Source organism: Porites lutea, chromosome 6 (genome assembly GCF_958299795.1).
Source record: "Porites lutea chromosome 6, jaPorLute2.1, whole genome shotgun sequence".
NCBI lineage: Eukaryota > Metazoa > Cnidaria > Anthozoa > Scleractinia > Poritidae > Porites > Porites lutea.
The window spans coordinates 8,367,985-8,387,365 of NC_133206.1; the positions used below are offsets into that span (position 1 = coordinate 8,367,985).

Consider the following 19,381-nt stretch of genomic DNA (forward strand, 5'->3'; position numbering starts at 1 on the left):
CACATAACGACACAGATTTAACAAAGAATTTGATTGGATGACTTAAAGACATGTGGTTTGCTGACCAATCATGACTTTTGTTATATTTCTCCCATAGACCTTTGCGAGCGTTAAGCTAAGGCTTCGTGAGGTGACGACGCGTGCTTGTGGCTTTGGAGCTGAATTTTTACATGATTTTTGAATGAAATCGGTTTTTGATTAGTTGTGGTAAAACAAGGAGTTTTGCCAAAAGAAAATGACGGCCTTTTTGCCGCCGAATCTGCTCGCACTTTTTGCTCCTCGAGATCCAATCCCATACTTACCGCCTTTGGATAAACTCAGTTTTCAAAAACGGCCATGGCTGTACACCGGGCTTGGAAAGTTCGTCAGAGTATTCGAGGTGAGAACTTGTTTACTTTGTTTAGCTTGATAACATTTCTGGGTCATCTTGCTGTGAGAGATGAAAAGAAATTTATTTGTTACGTTCGAGTGGCGAACTTATAGTTGTAATTGAATAATATTATTTAAGCTCCTACACACTAGATTTTTAAGAGCTGCAAATTGATTGCGTTTAGCTCACCGGTTAAGTTCTCATTGCTTATGAAATTTCTTTTTTCGTGAAAGTTTTTCCTTGATCTTTACTTATGGTGACTTGCTTAATTGTTGTATGGAAACAAGAAATTCGAAATTGGTCCATAAAAGTGGTTAGCCTTCTGTTTGACTTCGGCAACCTAATGGCTTGAAGGCTGTTCAAACCAAAAAAATCAATCTATTCAATACCTTTTAAAATTTGATCTCCTGTGTTATTCCATGTGCTGTGCTTGGTGAAAAATTCACAGTTACAAATCAGCAGGCCAGGCTGAAAGTTATTTCCCCCAAAGTTATGTTGGCTTTACACTTGGGCTGTTTTAAATGCTGCAATACTGCCAAGCTAAGCTGGTTCAAAAGTAGTGTAGTATGACTGCAGTGTAACTTAGTTTCAGGCGTCAAATTGAATTTGCTGAAACGAAATTAACCATTTCAGCCAAACTTGAAAATGTACAAAAATTTATTGATAACATATGATCTGAGTGCAGTGCGTGCTGCAGTTGCATGACGTGTGAAACCAAGTCATGTTACTGCCATGTAACACAGCAAAGTTTGCCAGGGTGCACGTTTCAGAAACCATGAACTAGTAAATAAGCAGCCTGGGTTGCAGATGTAATCTAAACCCAGTTAATAACGTCTGTGAAGCAGCGCTGAGATCCTTTTTCTGGGCTCCCAACAGACTCAGCAACTTGCTTGATGGGCAAATCCAAAATGGCATTTTTAACAGACCAATTATGGCGCATACTCAAATCCTGATAACCAGGTGGGAGCCCAGAACAAGGATTTCGGCACTGTTTCGTAGATGGACTTAACCAGAAGTTTAGGATTGTCTTTGGCACAGGCTAATGAGCAGCATAAGAACTACCTGTAACGATTTCAATACATAATCAAGAGAAACATTTATGTGAATTGTTAAAATAATCAACAAAGGGAAAATTTTTTCCACTGATTCTTTAAGGAAATGTAGGGAGATCAGTTTGGAAATTTGTAACTTGATATTGGGGCTTAAAGGTTGAAGCATTTCCTTTTTGCTGCAGCAAGGTTGTTTATCTTGTAGAGAGTGGACTGTAGTTTATTTGTTCACTTAAGATTTCCTCCACACCTTAACTCTGATAGTGAAAGTTTTGAGTAGATAATATTGCAAACTATGGTACATGATGAATATTTTGTCATGTTTTCAGGATCCAGAAACTACTCCACCACCCACTCGAGGTGAAACCAGAGATGAGAAGACAGAACGAAAGGTGCCATTTTTTAAGTGCTTATTGTATTGGCTGCTTTAAAGTTTATATTGTGTTACCAATTGGTAATCTGCCCTGTTCTACACAAGAGTCCCTAAAAGAATTTTCTACCCCCAATCTGAAAGCCTTTCTAATGCAAAATACTCTGTTAGAAAGCAAGTTACAAAACCTTATTGTGCTGCTTGCCTTTTTAAGCCTATTTACATTGTCATTCTGTTGTCTTGTTCAAAACAAACATAAAAGCAGTTCAAATCTTCGCTTGTCTCCTCAGGATAACCCTTGATCTCACAAAAATAGTCCTGGCCAGCTTTGGGCACTGAATTTAGAGTAATCTTTTAACTTTTATTGGAGAGGTGATTTTTTGTAATGGGCTTTCATTGATCATTTCAGAGGAAAGAGAAAGTGGAGCGAACAACAAAGTTTCTGGATGATCAATTGGAACAATGTAAGTGACTGTCAGTGTTCCTTATATGCTTTGTACTTGCTTTAAGTGCAACAGTAGTTGGGATAACTTCTGCGGTACAAGTAGGTAAGATCAATAAGATTGTTGTTTCTTGCCTGCTGGTTTAGCCTGTGACATAGAGCTCAAAACAAAAATTGAATTTCAGTTTGTCCTTTGGGCAAGCAGCTCTCACATTTTGTTTTCCTCATAGGGTCATTGCTTAATACTAAAAATACTAATTCTTTATTTATACAGTGCTTTATACAAGGTTCTAAAGTGCTTAACAAGAAATATAAATAATAATATGAAATAAAGAGACATATAAAATTAGCTAATTTTGCTGAAAATTGAAAGATCTTAAAAGCTATGTTCAAGGAATATTAACATTTAGAAAGTGCACTGACAAGGTCCACAGAACGATAAAAATAATCTATTCTAAACAAGTAGCTTTTCAGTTTAGATTTAAATTAAATCTAAATTAAATCTAAATTAACTCAAGGGGTTGGGAGAATTCGAGACAGTTATTCTCCCAACCCCTCTCGTGTTTATATCAGGCTATGCAAACACAGAAAACGTTTTCTATTGCTTAAATAACAACTTGTTCTTAGCTTGCTTAAATTATCTTGCCTGGGGCAAGTGAGCTAAGCCCTTACCAAGTCATTTTCCTACGAAGAAAACCCACTGTTTCTGACTGACAGAAGTTTTTCAAGCCTGGGTCAGGAGCACGGACATATAATTTATTAATTTCTGTTCTTTTTCAGGGGATCCCCACAGTGATGCTAATGCTGTTGGAACTGATGCCTTTAAGACACTTTTTGTTGGAAGAATTGTATGTAGTGCTTTTCCTTACTTTCAGGTTACTGTAGCACTTGTTTAATCAATTAACTTGAGACCCAAGAGTTACCAAAATCAATATTCTCTTAAAAGGGCTGTCACTAACATTTCTTATTATTATTTCATGCAAATTTTTGTTCCTTTTCATTGGCCAAGAACCCACCACTTGACCTGCAAATAACTGCCTACAATTATTAATAATGGTCTGCTCATGCACAATGTCGTCCAGCTGTGTTTGGCTCCATGCTTTTCTCCTTCTTACGATCACTCGTGGGTGAAATTGGCAGCTTTCCGAAAAATATTTTACAAAAAACAAACTTGGTGACTGAATGATAAAACAATAACATTATTGAACTCGGTTATCACAAAATATTGTGATTTGTCAGTGTCTCACAGATCAATAAATTATTGCCTCAGCCTTCAGCTTTGGCAAATAATTGAACTGCTTGCCACTGACAAAACATGGTATTTTGCTCAACCTCATCCAATAACTGTTAATTGTCAGGTCTATAAAATTTGCAGGTGGGGAATTAAACAGTTAGGAAGTGTTTCTTAATCTTCCTCTTGTTTCCTACAACAGCAGCTGGGAGTCAGTAGCCTTTAGTGACAGCCCTCAAGTTAAAAGATACGTAATCAAGGGAAAAGCTTATGAGAAGTAATAAAGTGATCAACAAGGGGAAATGTATCGTTCACATAACATTTTTCTCACTTTATTATTTGAAGAAATGTATGGAGATAAAGTCTTCGCTGGAGAATACTAAGGCTTATAATAGTGGAAATTTTTCAGATTACTAAATCTGTTAAATTTACACGTAATTATGAACTCCACTAAGTCACTTAGTCGAAAGCTGAGTGCGATTCCTTTTGCCTTTTATTATGTATGGAGTGTATGGAATGACATTAACAAAATGAATTGAATATAAACATGGGAACAAAAGAACTTACCTTCCTATCTGGACGACTCAACTCTGGTTAGAATTTATTTTTCTGTTTTAAAAATTTTGTTTAGAACTATGATACCTCTGAATCTAAGCTCAGAAGAGAGATGGAACTCTATGGACCAATCAAAAGGGTGAGTATTGTGCACTTTGAACAAGATTATTATTGAGCTTAATTTCCCTCTTTCAGTTAAAACAGACCAAAGAAAGTGTTGAAGTCTTTCAGTACTTTCCTCCTCCACCATAGATTACTTCAATGATATCCACAATACTTACAAAAGCTTTGCCTGCAAAAATTCAGATGTGTTATGCACGTAAAACTGTTGTATACATTAAACTGCTGCTTACATGCATAAGTTCCCCACTTATAAGCACCGAACCCCCCCCCCCCCCCCCCCGATTATAAGCTCTCCCAGATACAAGCCCATCTCCAAATGAATTTGATATATTTTGACATTTTGAAGCTTACATTTTATAATAATTAAAAACCAGTAAATGCTGAGCACTGCAATGGCTTGTTTCAAAGCTCTTTTTCCATTCAGGTTATAAGCCTCTCAGATATAAACCCCTCCATGTACATTAGCTCTCCTAAAACCCCATAGAAGATATATGAGCCCAGAGCTTATGAGCGGCATTTTATGGTAATCTCTCATTCTCTCATGACATCATTGCATTGATGTTCATGCAGAATCTACCCTTCCCCTTGTTCCAGAGAACAATAAATGCCCACTCTGAACAGGATTTCATTGATGTAGCATGAAAGAATTTCTCGTTCACATATTTGTACAGAAATTGTTATTTGCTTATTTGATCTGTTTGCAGATTCATCTTGTCCACAATATAAACAACAATAAACCCAGGGGCTATGCCTTCGTTGAGTATGAACATGAACGTGACATGCACGGTATGTATAAAACATAATTTTTTTTACTTTCTCTTGCTGGTTTATGCAATAATATTCTTTAATTTTGGTACAGCAACCTTTATTTTAGCTCTATGCCCAAATTTTTGGCAATCCAAAACTAACTTTGCTAAACATTAATGAGTTTGGATATGTCTGTTTTGCGCACCAGTTAAAAATTTTGAGGTCAGCGTTATGATGGATCACTTTTTAGTTTGAACTCATTTTGAGATACCTCAAAGATTTACTGTAAGTATTGGGTTGAGCCAAGTATGTCATAGTAACAGACCTTGAGATGGAACCTTGAGATGGAAGTTGTATTCATTGCTCAGTTCACCACAACAAACAGTTTGGTGTCCACTATCTTCCTTGCTTTTCCTGATCTACTTACTAAGAAGTTTTGGTGCACATGGTTATGAATGTTGACATTTGTATTTGGAGGAAAAACAAAAGTGGTTTGCCGTGAATGTTTGGTTTTCAGGCCAAATTTAAGGTTGCTGTACCCAAAATGCCAATCATAAGATTGCAAACTCATGATTCCTTTCGGCAGAAAGTTTATGAAGGGGTTTAGGCCAGAGTGAATGATGAAGCCCATATACTTTAGATACTGTTTCATCTCACATTTGAGATTCAAGGATGTTTTTGTTGGTAGTATTTTTTTTACCTTACATCTGTTTGGAAGGAATTGAAGAAAAACTTTCATTGCTCCTGGTCTTGGAACTGAAACAAGACGTCCTTGAATTTCAGGCGTTTCAAATATTAAATAATTGACACTAGTATTATTGTTATTGGCAAAAAAAGAAAATTGAAAGGTGGAGAACATACTATTGTATCAGGTTCAATATCACTTTTGAGGTAAACGGCATGGGTTTTTAGTCTTGGTTGTAAGTAAGGTTAACTCTACATACCAGTATGTTAAAAAAATTCATTTTCAGTGCGTTTATTACAGCCCTGTTCAGAGTATTTTGTAAGAAAACAAAATAACCGAATTTTGTACTTTACTGCGACTTCTTGAAGCAAATTTGGCCTTCTGGTATTGATTCACACAGACCTGTTTGGTAGCACTAAAAACCCTGAGGCAAATAAGTAGTTTCTGTCCAAGTTTTAGGGCTAACTGGGCTTCACATTTTATGTAAAGTGCTGGTACATAAGCGTTTTGGCCAAGCAAACTATTCCTCATTTTCTTACTAAGTTACCCTATTCTGGTCAAATCTTGCAGTGAATACTATATCACTCGCCATCATGCAAAAGTGAGAGTTATCTTTGATGAGCCAGTACTTGGTTAACTTTCCCCAATACTCTTGAATTCTCCTGAAAGATAATCAGGTAAAATGGTGGGTATAGGTCAAACTCACACAGGTAAAACAGGGTCATTCAACTCTACTTTTAACACAAAATCAAGAACATAATTAAGAAAGATAAATTCCAAGTTTCTAATCAAAGCAATGTCAGTGTTTTTTTACCTGTGCTTTGACACAAAGTCAACGGTATATCTATTGAAAAACCCAGCCGTAGAAGTTCTGAAAGTCTCTACATTACCTTTCATGACTAATTTTCAGGTTACCACCATGTAAGGTTTCCATCAACTATAGTTTTTTATTTTTTTTTATTTTACCTCTGGTGTTTTTTAGTTGGATTGGAAAACAAAAATCTATGTGTTCAAGTTTACAAAACACTATTTGTGAAGACAAGAGATACCATCATATGTTCTAGAGTTGCGGAGCTTTGAAACAATTTTATCTGCCAGTGTATTTTTGAGTATTGTAGAGTTGACTCTACAAGCTGAATTCTTTAACAGACATCAAAGTCGTATATTTTATCATTAAATGATTTTATGGAGCATAGTTTAATAGTGGCATGATGGAACAATGCAAGATGTTGCTTAATTAAAAAACATAAGGCTGGGCTTATTAGGGATTGAATGCTTGTGTAAACTTAAGCTGTGTGCAAGGTTAGCACAGGTTCTTTTTCAGTCTTCTGAAGCTCTCTCTTGTGTTTTTTTTTTTTGCTAAAAAATGGAGATAACTCACAGTGTCAAATAAGAGCTAAAGATTAACAAAAGGATGGCTTTGTTTAATTTCAATGATTGATAATTTTTAACAATAACCTCTCGGGTGAGTATTACCAAGGGAAGCCAGTTAAGTTTTCAGCATTATTACTTTGATGCTGGAAAAAATAGTTGGGTAAAGATCATGGTTAACATCTCTTTTTTCATGTCGCAATTAAACTGCCATTGAAAACTTGTTGCGAGACTATATGTCATGCCTATGACTTGGCCTTTTTAACCTCAAAAGCGAGTATGTACCTAAGAAAAAGCTAAGCAGGCTTTTTTATTAGTTAAGCTGGTTTTTTTTTTCACTCAATTGCACCGTCCAAATTACCTTATGTCTTAGCCTGCAGCTGGCTCTTAGGGACATCTCTGCATCAGTAACTTGCTTTGTTTGGAAGGGAGGGATACAAAATGAGTTAATTGGCTTCCCTTGGTGAGGTCACTGGCTGTGATGGTAATAAGCCCCAGTGACACATTCACGGTACTGGAGAGCTTTGATTGTCTGTCTGTCACCAAGTAATGAAGTAATGTTGGTACATTAGGATCTGGTGGGAGTGTGAGTATTCTTACACTTCGTATTTTTGTTAACTCTAAACGTCCCAGCTCTGAAAAAGGTTTAGGGTGCTTTCCTTTGGGATGATCTGGATCAGAATGAGTGATCTAAGGTCACTCAGATTATAGTGCTTCAAAGGAGCTGATGCATCCTTGTCCTGAGTGGATTTGTCAGTTCCTTTGATCTCAGATCACTGATCCTGATCTGGATCATCCCACCAAAAAGTCACCCCTAAAGCTGCATTACTGTGCAAGAGTTGAAAAAAAAAATTATCAAGGTTTAAAATGTCACCTTGATATGCTGCCAAATTAGAAACTGAAGCAGATGAAACTTCAGAGCAATTAGATGCAAAGGAGTCAAGGATCAAAAGTAGTCTTTTCTTTTACGTAGTGCACACAGAAGGCTTTTCTTTGGCTAGTTTGGGTGACTTAAAACCATGTATTCCAAAATAGAAGTCAAAAAATAATTTTTTTCTTGAAACAGATTAATTTGGTATCAAGCATTAAAACAGACTCAAGCTTACAGATCGGAGAATGACCCAGTCATGTAAACAGTGTAGTTGGCATTAGGCTCTTGGTTGTGGCTCTGATATAAAAAAAAGATTATTCATCTTGGTTGTTGTTGTGGAATTTGGTCATACTACTTCCTGTTACTTACAAACTTGTGGCATGCTTTGGTTACTTTTGTGCCGGTTATTGAACTTGTAAATCAGTCTCAACCGAAACCCTAAACTGTTTAGGATTGCGATAACCAAGCAATTAAATGAAAAAGCTTTCTTCACTGTTGTTTCCTCTAATTTTCATGCCTTTCTTGCTAGAGCTGTACCCTCTCTTCTTTATTCTCTACTAAAAATATGAATTTTTTTGAAAAGTGTCATTTTTATCAGAATTGGCAAAGGTACGGCTTTTTTCATAGTATGCACATCCGTGACATGGCAGTAAAAGTTGCTACGTGTATCTAATGTAGTGGTGGGTCTAGCTAGTGGGGATACATATGGGATTCCTATTTGTTATAAAATGATGTTCCATGGGGCTGAACTTTACCTTTTCAATCAAGTTTCCCATTTTGTTAATCCCATGTTCCACTCCTTCACAAGCCTGGACGTGCCACTTATAAAGTTGCAGTAAATGTGATATGGACTGTAATGGCATTTTTTCAACAGAACTGTTCTCGCTTTGAGTGTGATTGGTAAATGTTAAAACCTTTGTTGCAACTTTGAAAACACTTGCTCAAGATATTGTAGCAGTTGTTTTTTTTTCTCCCTGTAAAAAAAGTCAATCAAAAAAGCATCAAGGCATTGATTTAAGTTTAGGTTTTTTAATGATTCTGTATCACCTTTGCTGTTGAGAGGACAGGTAAGTTGTGGTACAGGTAGCATTTTACTGCCATGCAAAGTAACTTTTTACAAAGGTCTTACAAGCTTGGTGTGGTAACATGTCCGTTTTTTGTTTATTTGTTGCAGCGGCGTACAAGCATGCAGATGGAAAGAAGATAGATGGCAGGAGAATTGTGGTAGATGTCGAGCGAGGCCGCACGGTCAAGACGTGGAAACCACGAAGACTTGGTGAGTTCAGTTTATGCTGCAAAAACATCGATATGTTTATTACAGGAGTAGAATAAAGTCCATTCATTCATTGGTGCATTTTTTTAAATTCTGTTTGGCAACAGTTAACTGATCAGTGCGTTTATCTGTAGGAGGGGGTCTGGGAGGAACTCGTGTTGGCGGACCAGACGATAACATCAAGCATTCAGGACGTGTAGAAAATAACAATGAAAGATACGAGTAAGAAGCCAGCTTGGCGTGTTTACTTGATTAATGACTATATTTCTGCTCAGTTGTCCTTTCATTACATGAAATAACTGATTTGAAATTCATATGTAAAAGCTTATTCAAAAGCTTTTCTTGGGAATCAAAAAGAAGCATTTCTTAATATTTTTTTATTTATCTGTAATTTTGAGTTTTTATTACAATGTTGTTTCTTGAAATTTCTCTACTATCTCGTTTTGTTTCATTCTTCATCCCTGAGTTTTAAATACGTTTATCTCTTACTTTCGTGATGCTTACTGACGACAGCGTTGATCCTTTTTATCCTCAGGGACCGCGACCGCGATAGAGACCGTGATCGAGATCGTGATCGAAGAGACCGTGACCGTGACCGCTTCAGGGAACGTGAAAGAGATCGTGACCGAGACCGAGATCGTGACCGCGAGAAAGAGCGTCGAAGACACAGAAGCAGGTCACGCGAGAAAGAACGTGATCGGGACCGTGATCGCGACCGTGACCGTGATCGTGACAGGTAAGACAATAGGATTTAATATTTTATATATATTCTATGCATCAATCAGGCCTTTTCTCAGATAAACTTCTCGGTTTTGTTTGTCGCACCCAGTGAAGGTCTACAAATTTACTCTCAACAAAGAAGTTGTGTTGCTGAGTCGGTGGGGTTGAAATAGAATCATTCATTTTCATCGACTGCGTGTGTTCATTGACATTATTCGTGGGTTCAATTCCCAATTGGAACTCCGGTCTTTTCTGATTTCTTCTCTTCGCAAATATTTTATCACTAATTTGTTATTTGTCACCTGACTTGGCGACTGAAAGTAAATTTTCTACTATAAAAAGGTTTAAAAAGCCTAGGCCCTTTGTCAGGATGAATTTCGTAGGCTAGCTTCCGGTATCTTAACACTGCTATAAGGGACTCAGAATAACCCTTTATCAAAGAAAGAGTATGGAACTGTAGTACATGTATACTCAGCCCCACGACGTCAAGGCAACAGGAGAAAATTACCAAATTTTCGCAAGGTGTTTCGCACTTGCCTTAAACTGCTGCAACCTTGATGTCGGATCGCTTTTTTTTCTTATGTCACGTAATAAGGGTAAGTGGCCGATGAACCCCACAGTTGTGAGAAGAACGAGTGCACACATCGAGCTTAATATAACCTTAGTTTTAACTGTGACGTGGTCTTAACTTAGGGACAGGGAGAGGCGGCGTGACCGTGACAGGGATCGTGATCGCGGCGATCGTGATCGTGACAGAGAAAGAGAGCGTGATAAAGACCGGGACCGCGATCGTGACCGTGACCGTGAACGTGAAGGTGAAAGAATAAAGGAAGAACCAAACGGAGAGTATCCTCCTTATGAGAACGACAACCAGATGGACAATGATAATTTGAATATGGTGGACTGAGAGGTTAGTTTAGTTTGGGGTGTGAGGTGCAGCGTTTGAGAAACCGTAGTGTCAGCTGGCTTGCACTACGGATAGGGTGTTAGCGAGATGAAGATACTGTTCAAGTTGGTCACCGGATGTTTTATGGCGCCTCCAAATTTTTTCACCATGAAGAAGTTGAGTTGCTCTTTCAAACGTTAAATAGCATTAATCATTAGATAAGTCATATTCAGAGTAACAAAACTTAGGATAGATATTTAACATCCGGGTGATCTTAAGATTTTGCGTCCCTTCTTGGTTTGCATTAGTCTCCTACGCAGCTGTCTTTTGTGTCGTCACGCAACGTGGGGAGCAGCATTGCGTGACAATATAATAAAACGGCTGCAGTCTTCCAGTTGACCTGAACGTGATGGTGACGGGACTTCGTTACTACTTCTTTACGCCCTAGTTTGTCGATTGATTATATCAGGCTGTACAAGAATAGTATTGGTAGATCATTGGTCAATCTAAATGGAGGCATGTGTGACCGAGCGGTTAACACCTCGAACTCTGGATCCGGAGGTCTGGGGTTTAAGCCTCACCCGTCGAATTGTTTCCTTAGACAGGGAACTTTACTCCACTTTGTCTCTCTTCACCCAGGTGTATAAATGGGTACCAGCGACATACTGCTGGGGGGTAACCCTGCGATGGACGATGGACTAGCATCCCATCCAGGAGGGAGTAGCAATGCTCCTTGGTATGCTTCATGCTTAGGAAACCGGGATAAGCTCCGGCCGTTTGAGCCTTAGGCTCGTGTCCCCCTTCACCTTTACCTTAATAAATCTGAGTTAGTAGTTGCTAAAAAAGGAATTAAAGTATGTCTTCGTACATAGGTTACTCTCAGTGCGGGGACGCAGTTTTAGGGACTTGCTCCTACGAAATTTTTCCGCTCGCCAGCCAACTGTCTCCAGTTGTTCAACAGGTGGATGACACTATTCAACGGATAAATCTCTATCCAATGGATACGGTAGTTGGTCCACTGGATAGTGATTTACCCGGAGGTGCTATCTAGCTTTTGAATAACTGTCACCTCAATTTAGTCAGAAAGATTACCCAGTTTTTCTAGGCAACTTCTTACTGAAGACCTTTTTCTCTCTTGCAGATCTCCATGGAGGTGATTATACCACACCTTCTTTGCGATAAACAGGCAAACTGAAAGACAAGCACGATCATTATGTACAAGTTTCACAAATGTATTAGTTAAATGTCCTCTTGAAATTAAGGAAAACAAGTAACGCTATTACCAGTAGCGCTTAAAAAGCGCACGAGAGTTGAAGCCTATGTATTTTTTATTCCTTTTACCTGTATCACCTAGCAATTGCGAATATTTCAAAGGGGGCAGTCAATGAAAGTATCATGTAAAATAGTCGTTTTAGCAGTATCGTAATTCTAATTACACACGGTTCAGGGAGTCCCATTTTCAACGGTTTTGGTTACTCTCACCAGTCCCTTGATGAGAACGAACTCTCGAACTCGCGAACTCACGTCCGCAAAGGAGCAGGTGAATAACGCTGTTATAACAGACACGATGTCAGTAGTGCTGCTACAGGCCGAAAAACGATTAATTGGAGGGCGTCTACTCATATAAAACTCAAACCATTAACCTCTCTTTGTCTTCGTTTCTTTTGAACGCCTTCTTTGGGAAATGCCTCAAGATCAAACCGCTGCTCTCGCAGTTTTGGGGCCTTTCGCAGCACCGAAATCGTTGCCACTCCTGAAAGTACATACAGTTGATCAAAAGATGCAAGCTTAACCTCATTTTCGTCCCATAAATTGACAGTGTTTCTGTCTCGGTATCTAATTTTATTGATTTTTAATCGATTAGCCACAAAGCAGCTGTTAGAAGCTTCTTACTTGCTTTCAATAAGTAAATAAAATGTTGTCCTGTCATTTCTGTGTCTAGTAGCGTTTTTTTCTTTTTTTGGAGGCATTTTTCTTTGGATCTCTTTGAACAACGCTGTGGATGATTGAAATATCGTTAGCAAGTCGCTACTAATGGAAACCTACAATTTTGGACAAAATAAAATGGAACAACAAACCCCCATCCCCCCAAATCAAGGATGAAGCCGCGCGAAAACGCGCCATTTTCCCATCCTTGATTTCGGGGGGAAAGCGGGGGGAGTATAAATTTCCTATTTATTTTGTCCAAGATTATAGTCGTGCCCTTTTTGCAAATACCTCAGCTCTCTTCTACCTCACTTTATATCTAGCCGGATGTTTGAAGAAGTTACTACCAAATAGACTTCTTCCGTCAAACAGTTTTTTTCCGGCAAAAAACTCTCCAAAGTAGCCATTATAAACCTAAGAGTGCAACCATTGTTTTTTTTTTCTCTTCTCCTCCTTTCGTCCTCCTAGCTTTTTCTTTTTCTCCTTTCCTTTTCTCTCGATATTGTGATTCTCGAGGTTTTTGGCGCAAAAAGCCTGCCTTTTGACCCTTTTTCACTCACATGACTGTAAATTTCGTTGGGTTCGCTTTCAAAAAATCGACTTTTAACGACTCGAAGTAATCGGATGAAATTCAGGCTACCAATGTACATGTTGGACTGAATTAATGAGAGACCCCATGCCAACCTCGTTCCTGGAAAAGCCCTGGGGACGAGGTTGGCCCAATGTCTGTTATGACGATGACGAGAACAATAAAATGTGCTTCCGGGAAATGAAAAAGTTTCCGTAAGTTTGCAATCATGAGAGCTTCTCCCAATCAAAACCTTTAAGTTTTTTTGGGTGATTTAGCTGTTGTCCGTAAAAGCGAGATACCCGCAATGGCATGGCCAGGCGAATGCTGACTATAACAGGGCAAGACTCGCCAGCCCACCAACTCAAGTTTTGGAATACACTCAAAGAAACTGTATACAACTCGTAGCTAAGAGATCGATTTCTTTCCTTCTTCTTTCCTTTATTTCACATAACTTAAAAGTCTTGAAACGCTGCTGATATATAAAGTTCGCTGTACTAGTGAAAGAAACTCCATTCTATAATTCAAAAGCATTTTGCTGAACGGTCCACCCTTCATGCCTCAGGGGACTTAAATAAAACTTTGGTCGCGGTTTCAGTAGCAGAAACTGACCAATCAGATGCATTTCCCGAGCGGCACGGGAAATATAGGCATGTTTTCATCAAGCATTTGTTGGGCGCAATACAAACGCCTGATCATCTTTATAGTGAGAAAGTTGCTCTGTCTTTTCCAAAACTGTAGAAATGCTAAAAAAGCAACTTTTAGCACTCTGTCATTCGATTCCCTTGGCTAATAAAAAATGCTATATTTGAAAACTGTAACTTTGAATAACAAGCAAAACAGGAAACTATTGCAGTCCGATCTCTGATCTTCTTCACGTCTTATATCAGAGTTAGACTATTCTATCATGACTGTTAGCTCTTCTTGAACAATTAAGAAATATCCAGTTCCGGTCTCTTCCGGAGCAGGAAACGTTGAAAAAGTTTTAAAGTCTGTTTTCTCATGTTTGCTGACCTTTTGTTCAATTTTCAATCTTTCTTGGCGTCAATGAACTTCATCAAAATATTTTGATTAAATCGTTATTACAACGTTTCTAGCAGTTTTAACACAGTCTTCGGTGAGCACTGATTGTCCAGGACCACAGTTCTTTGAAAAAGTGCGATGATCCTTTCCCTTTTTTAAAAATACTTTTTATACATTTTAGCGGTTTAACAAAAGTTTAGTCTTTGAATGGTAGAATTTTAAGCGTTAATTGCATATGAATAAACATCAATAGTATATGTTTTTATTGTTGTACCGAACACAAAGGCCAGTAAAACTTGTGAAAAATAATCCAACATGCGCATAATCACATCTTGGTAAACTTTGGTAATGCTACTTTGCATGTGCAACACGAGAATTTCTCGAGATGGAATGAATTTTAATCGAGAAACTGTACAAAAGGAAGACGCTGATTTCGAGTTGATTGAACTGTTTTTTAGACAGTTAACTTACACTGGAAGAATCAAACTCATCTCAAACGATCGCTGTCATTTCTGGATTGGATCAAATGTCACCACCAGCTAAGATTCGGTTGTGCCTCTTCGAAGATACCAGGTTTGTCCTCAGTTCAACTTATATTTTTGGCCTATTAAGCCTTAGTTTACATTAATTGCTGGCAATAAACCCAAATTAATCTAGTCGCCGAAACAACGTTACTGGTTTTCCGTAAGTTTAGTTGCCGCGGAAATTTTAAAAAGTTTGAATTCGCGCTCTTTCGCAATTTTAACTTTAATCGTGACGAGCGGGTGCAAAACAGGCTATCGTAGCTTTGCATATTCATTACTTTTGTCAAACTGATAGTGGTGATCAACATCACTGAGCAATCAAATATTAGCAGTGTAAATGGTTCTTATGCTAGCAATTCTTTAACACTAGTTTTCCTCAACTTTCTTCGCTTTTATCTACCGAGAAGGTTGGAAAGTTTGTATGTTCTTTCCCGGTACTTTTAAAATTTATTCTGGGTCTAGCTTGAGGTAATTCACACGGCTATAGGCCTTTTTCAAAAATACCATAATACTCTCGAAAGGCCTATTGTATAGTCATTCACAAGCCAGTTTTGTATCGATTTGTCAAGTTTTAATCAAGTCGGCATTTTTTTTTTCTGAATGCGTCTAATGCAGGTGTTAGTCAAATCTGAGTGTTGTTTTTCTCAATGTGTTGTGATAAGCGTTCAAATTGCTTTAACGGTTCTTACTGGTTATTTTTGCTGCAGAAAGAAATTATTCTTTTAGACTTTACATAAAGGATTTTCTGTCATAATTCTGTTCTCTGTGTGTCATATGTGTCGCCAGAAGTTACCTGTAAACATGCATGGTCCCTTTGTTGGGTTGGCTCGTTAAGTGTTGAACTGGTGTCAACAAGATAAACGCGAGTTGCGATTGTTACGTTCAAATAGGCCTATTTTGTTGATGTCTATGTAGTTAAAACTTTTTGCTTTGATTAAAGAAGTGTTCTCTTCTGTAGACTACACTAATAAAAGAAAAAAAGGACGTTGGACAGTTTTTTATTACCCTGACTTAGAGTTTTACATTTGATTAACCGCGACCTTATTAATTAATGTACGATTTAAAGATGAATTACACTGAAATTATGCTTTTATGCCGCACAAACGGGTTGCCAACAAACAAACTGTTGGAAATTTTGGCGTAGAGTGCTTAGCTTGCACCGGGAGAGAATTACAATGTTTCCAGGAACGGTTAGGCTGACACAAGATAATAGTCGACAGAGGTGCAAGACAGGTGTAAATAAAACTGAAGGTAACGAGAAACCAGGTAAACAAGAAAAGAAGGTTAATCGGGAGTGCAATTCTTTACACGTTAGTACCGTGGTATTTACAACGACAAATAACGCTTTCCTTTTTTTTAACAGGTTCTGCCGCACCATAAAGAAAAGAAGAAGAATTTGCCTTCCAAAAAAGTGTTCAAAATAACAATAAAAGTACTGCCACGATCCTTAAAAAGGATATACAACCAGCGCATTTGTGTGACTGTCATTTATTCAGTATATATATAATACCAAACCTATGGTAAGTCTTCATGTAATTTTCCACTGTTTTGAACAGGTTATTATTTTAGGTAAATTTTAAGAACAGGTCGTTGAGGTGAAACAGAAGATCATTATTACAAATAATAACCTACTGTTTCAATTCAGTGACCATAGTAATAACCTGCTGGTCGTAAAACTATGGAAAAGTACGCGCTCGGTCATTATTCTTAAAAAGGTCTCGAGGAACAACGATTAAGTTTTATTTCTTTTCATGTTGCATCTAACTTTCCAATAATTTTGATGTGAGTTTTATCGTCACTCTAAAGATTCTGGTTTGGTATATACACCAAAACAACATGTTGTATTTAGTTATAAATTAAGTAAATTCAATCCTCACCCCCAAAATATCACACTCTAAAACAAGTTTACGCTTTTGAATTCAGTAAGGAAGTACAGTTTCGTAGACAAAACGGAACCTTACCAACAGCTAAATTCCTCAGCGTAAACCAACAACAAAAAACAACAAGGATTACTACAACAAAAACGTAGTCAAAAGGCCGCCCGGGACCAAATATTAAAAAAACAGAAAGGAACACCAGAGGTAAGTGAAAAAAGTAAGTATCAAGGTAAATTTATCTATACTGTTTTTATTATTGAGCCCTGGGGACTAAGTGCTCCGCCCAAGGGGGGAGAGCCCTGGGGACTAAGTGCTCCGCCCAAGGGGGGAGAGCCCTGGGGACTAAGTGCTCCGCCCAAGGGGGAAGAGCCCTGGGGACTAAGTGCTCCGCCCAAGGGGGGAGAGCCCTGGGGACTAAGTGCTCCGCCCAAGGGGGGAGAGCCCTGGGGACTAAGTGCTCCGCCCAAGGGGGGAGAGCCCTGGGGACTAAGTGCTCCGCCCAAGGGGGGAGAGCCCTGGGGACTAAGTGCTCCGCCCAAGGGGGGAGGTATTCCAAGGTATTCCACTGCTTGGCTGAAAAGTAAGAAAAGGAGTTAAGACCATAGGTACTTGTTTTAGGTTTACTTATTGAAAGAATGTAGTTGCCACGAAGTTCATAGGAAGAGGACCGGAGTGAAAACATATTCTTCATATAAGTAGGAAAATGAGTGAAAAACAAACTCTTACATAACAGAATGAGGAAATTTTGAATGCGTTTGTTACACAACGAAGTAAAGCCTACTTTTAAGAGAAGAGTGTTTTATGGAGACGAGTAATCTCCAAGTATAAATCTAAGTATTCTTTTATTTTAAGCTTCAAGCTTATCCGCATCGCGCGCTCCACAAAAGTGCCAGACTAGGAGCAATAATAAAAGTGAGGTAAAATATACGCTTTGTAAATTTTGAATAACATTTCCCTGCGTATGAGTTTTCGAAAGCGCAACATAACATTAAATTGATTATTAATTTTTTTGGCATACATTTGATATATGTTTAGAAAAATTCAGGTTATTATCTATTTCCATTCCAAAAATCTATAACGTGTCCTTTACTGGGAAGGAAAAACCATACTCCGTATCACCGATGATTAGACACTGGTGCTTGCTTTAGACACTGGTGCCTGCTACAACCCTCGCTAACTCGGACCAAAATAGATTTCCCCTGGATTTCCAACACACATTCACTATAATTTTACCCTCGGTAACTCAAACCTTCGATAAACTGAACTCCCGCTAACTCGAACCAATTTTCGTTTCCCCTTAGGTCATTTTCTATATAATTTCACCCTCGATAACTCGAACCAGAAGTATGTTTTAGTTTCAACTTGACATTTGTTCAATTAAATGTGATTAAAATGTTTACTGTGCAGTAACAAGTGTTTTTAACCTTACTCTCGGCTATTTACCTCGAGCTCCCGATAACTCGAACTTGTTTCGATTTCTTTTGAAGGTTAGGTTCGAGTTACCGGGAGTCGACGGTATATGTTTTAAGGACATGTTTTCAAAAGATAATTTCTCAGCCCCCCCCCCCCCCCCCCCCCATCCCTCCCTTCCGTCCAGAAAAACACTGGTCCGTCCCTTATTACCGTCAATGCAATTGGCACTCAATAGATGATCATTGTAATTGCACTTTATAACGGCCAACTCTACTACAGGGTGCGATCCCCGCCAAAAATTAGTATAGGTAATAGCATGATTTGTAGTGATATTTGGCATAAATACCACAAGTGATATTTCAAAATTGTTATACATAATTTCACGAGCCGTTAGGCGAGTGAGATTTGACACAATTTTGAAATATCACGAGTGGTATTTATTCCAAATATCACGTTCAAATCATACTATTATTTGTTTATACTACTACCCGCAAAGGTTTCGTAATTTTCACATGTAGGTATTTCAAATTAAGCTGAAATACCACTGCTCTAAGCCAATCAAATTGCAGAAATTTCTCATGTAGTAGTATAATGTCTTAAATTTTAAGTTGTTGATTTTAATTTTTAACTTCAACACTTCAATTTTACGGATGAATTCAAAAATTTACACTTAAAATTCACATTACTGTAGAAAGTTTTTACAATTGTCTTTTAGCTTTTGAACTCGCTTTGTCAATTACCAGTCAAACCATATAATTTTTAACTGGACGTATAAATTTTTATACACTGCCACTTTTTATTATTTTTGATGCCTTAGCTAGTACATACGAACTTTGCATTAGATACTCACTCGGCGCATTCAAAACATGAATTTTGGCGGGCATCGTAAGCCATACTCTACGACTAGTCATCGAAATCTTTTTTAAGTTTAATTATCTCATTATAGAGGACATTGAAAGTCCTTCTTACCAGTGGAAGACCAATGCCAATCTCCATTAAACTATCAATAACTTTTATGTACATTGCTTGAACATCATCCACACCACATTGCTTTCCTGAATTTTTAAAATAATGAATCACAGCACATAATAAACAAATTTCTAGAGATTTAGAGCAGACGTAGAATCGGAGCAAAGCGGAGGCTGCAAGTGATGGGTAGTGATGGGAAGTGATGTGTAGTGATGTGTAGTGATGTGTAGTGATGTGTGGTAATGAGTAGGGATGTGTAGTGATGGGTAGTGATGGGTAGTGATGGGTAGTGATGTATAGTGATGTGTACTGATGGATAGTGATGGGAAGAAATGTGTAATGATGGATAGTGATGGATAGTGATGTGTAGTGATGTGTAGTGATGGAC

At 38.1% G+C, this 19,381-nt stretch overlaps 1 protein-coding gene across 1 annotated transcript; it reads left to right on the forward strand.

Annotated features, from left to right (window-relative positions):
- The first annotated feature begins 134 nt into the window (after positions 1 to 134).
- LOC140940043 (U1 small nuclear ribonucleoprotein 70 kDa-like) lies at positions 135 to 12,620 on the forward strand. The gene is made up of 11 exons (XM_073388919.1): positions 135 to 379; positions 1,749 to 1,811; positions 2,199 to 2,253; positions 3,012 to 3,079; positions 4,094 to 4,156; positions 4,845 to 4,926; positions 8,989 to 9,090; positions 9,222 to 9,309; positions 9,623 to 9,823; positions 10,501 to 10,717; positions 11,835 to 12,620. Exons 1-10 carry the CDS (start codon positions 236 to 238, stop codon positions 10,712 to 10,714), a joined length of 1,080 nt encoding a protein of 359 aa, XP_073245020.1. The 5' UTR covers positions 135 to 235; the 3' UTR covers positions 10,715 to 10,717; positions 11,835 to 12,620.
- Positions 12,621 to 19,381: the final 6,761 nt, after the last annotated feature.

What these genes read in the sequence shown, in the direction of transcription:
- LOC140940043 (XM_073388919.1), top strand. Translation starts at nt 236, where the DNA reads ATGACGGCCTTTTTGCCGCCGAATCTGCTCGCACTTTTTGCTCCTCGA. An exon ending in GGATGATCAATTGGAACAAT is followed by an intron (nt 2,254 to 3,011) that starts GTAAGTGACTGT and finishes GTTCTTTTTCAG; the next exon opens with GGGATCCCCACAGTGATGCT. An exon ending in AATAACAATGAAAGATACGA is followed by an intron (nt 9,310 to 9,622) that starts GTAAGAAGCCAG and finishes TTTTATCCTCAG; the next exon opens with GGACCGCGACCGCGATAGAG.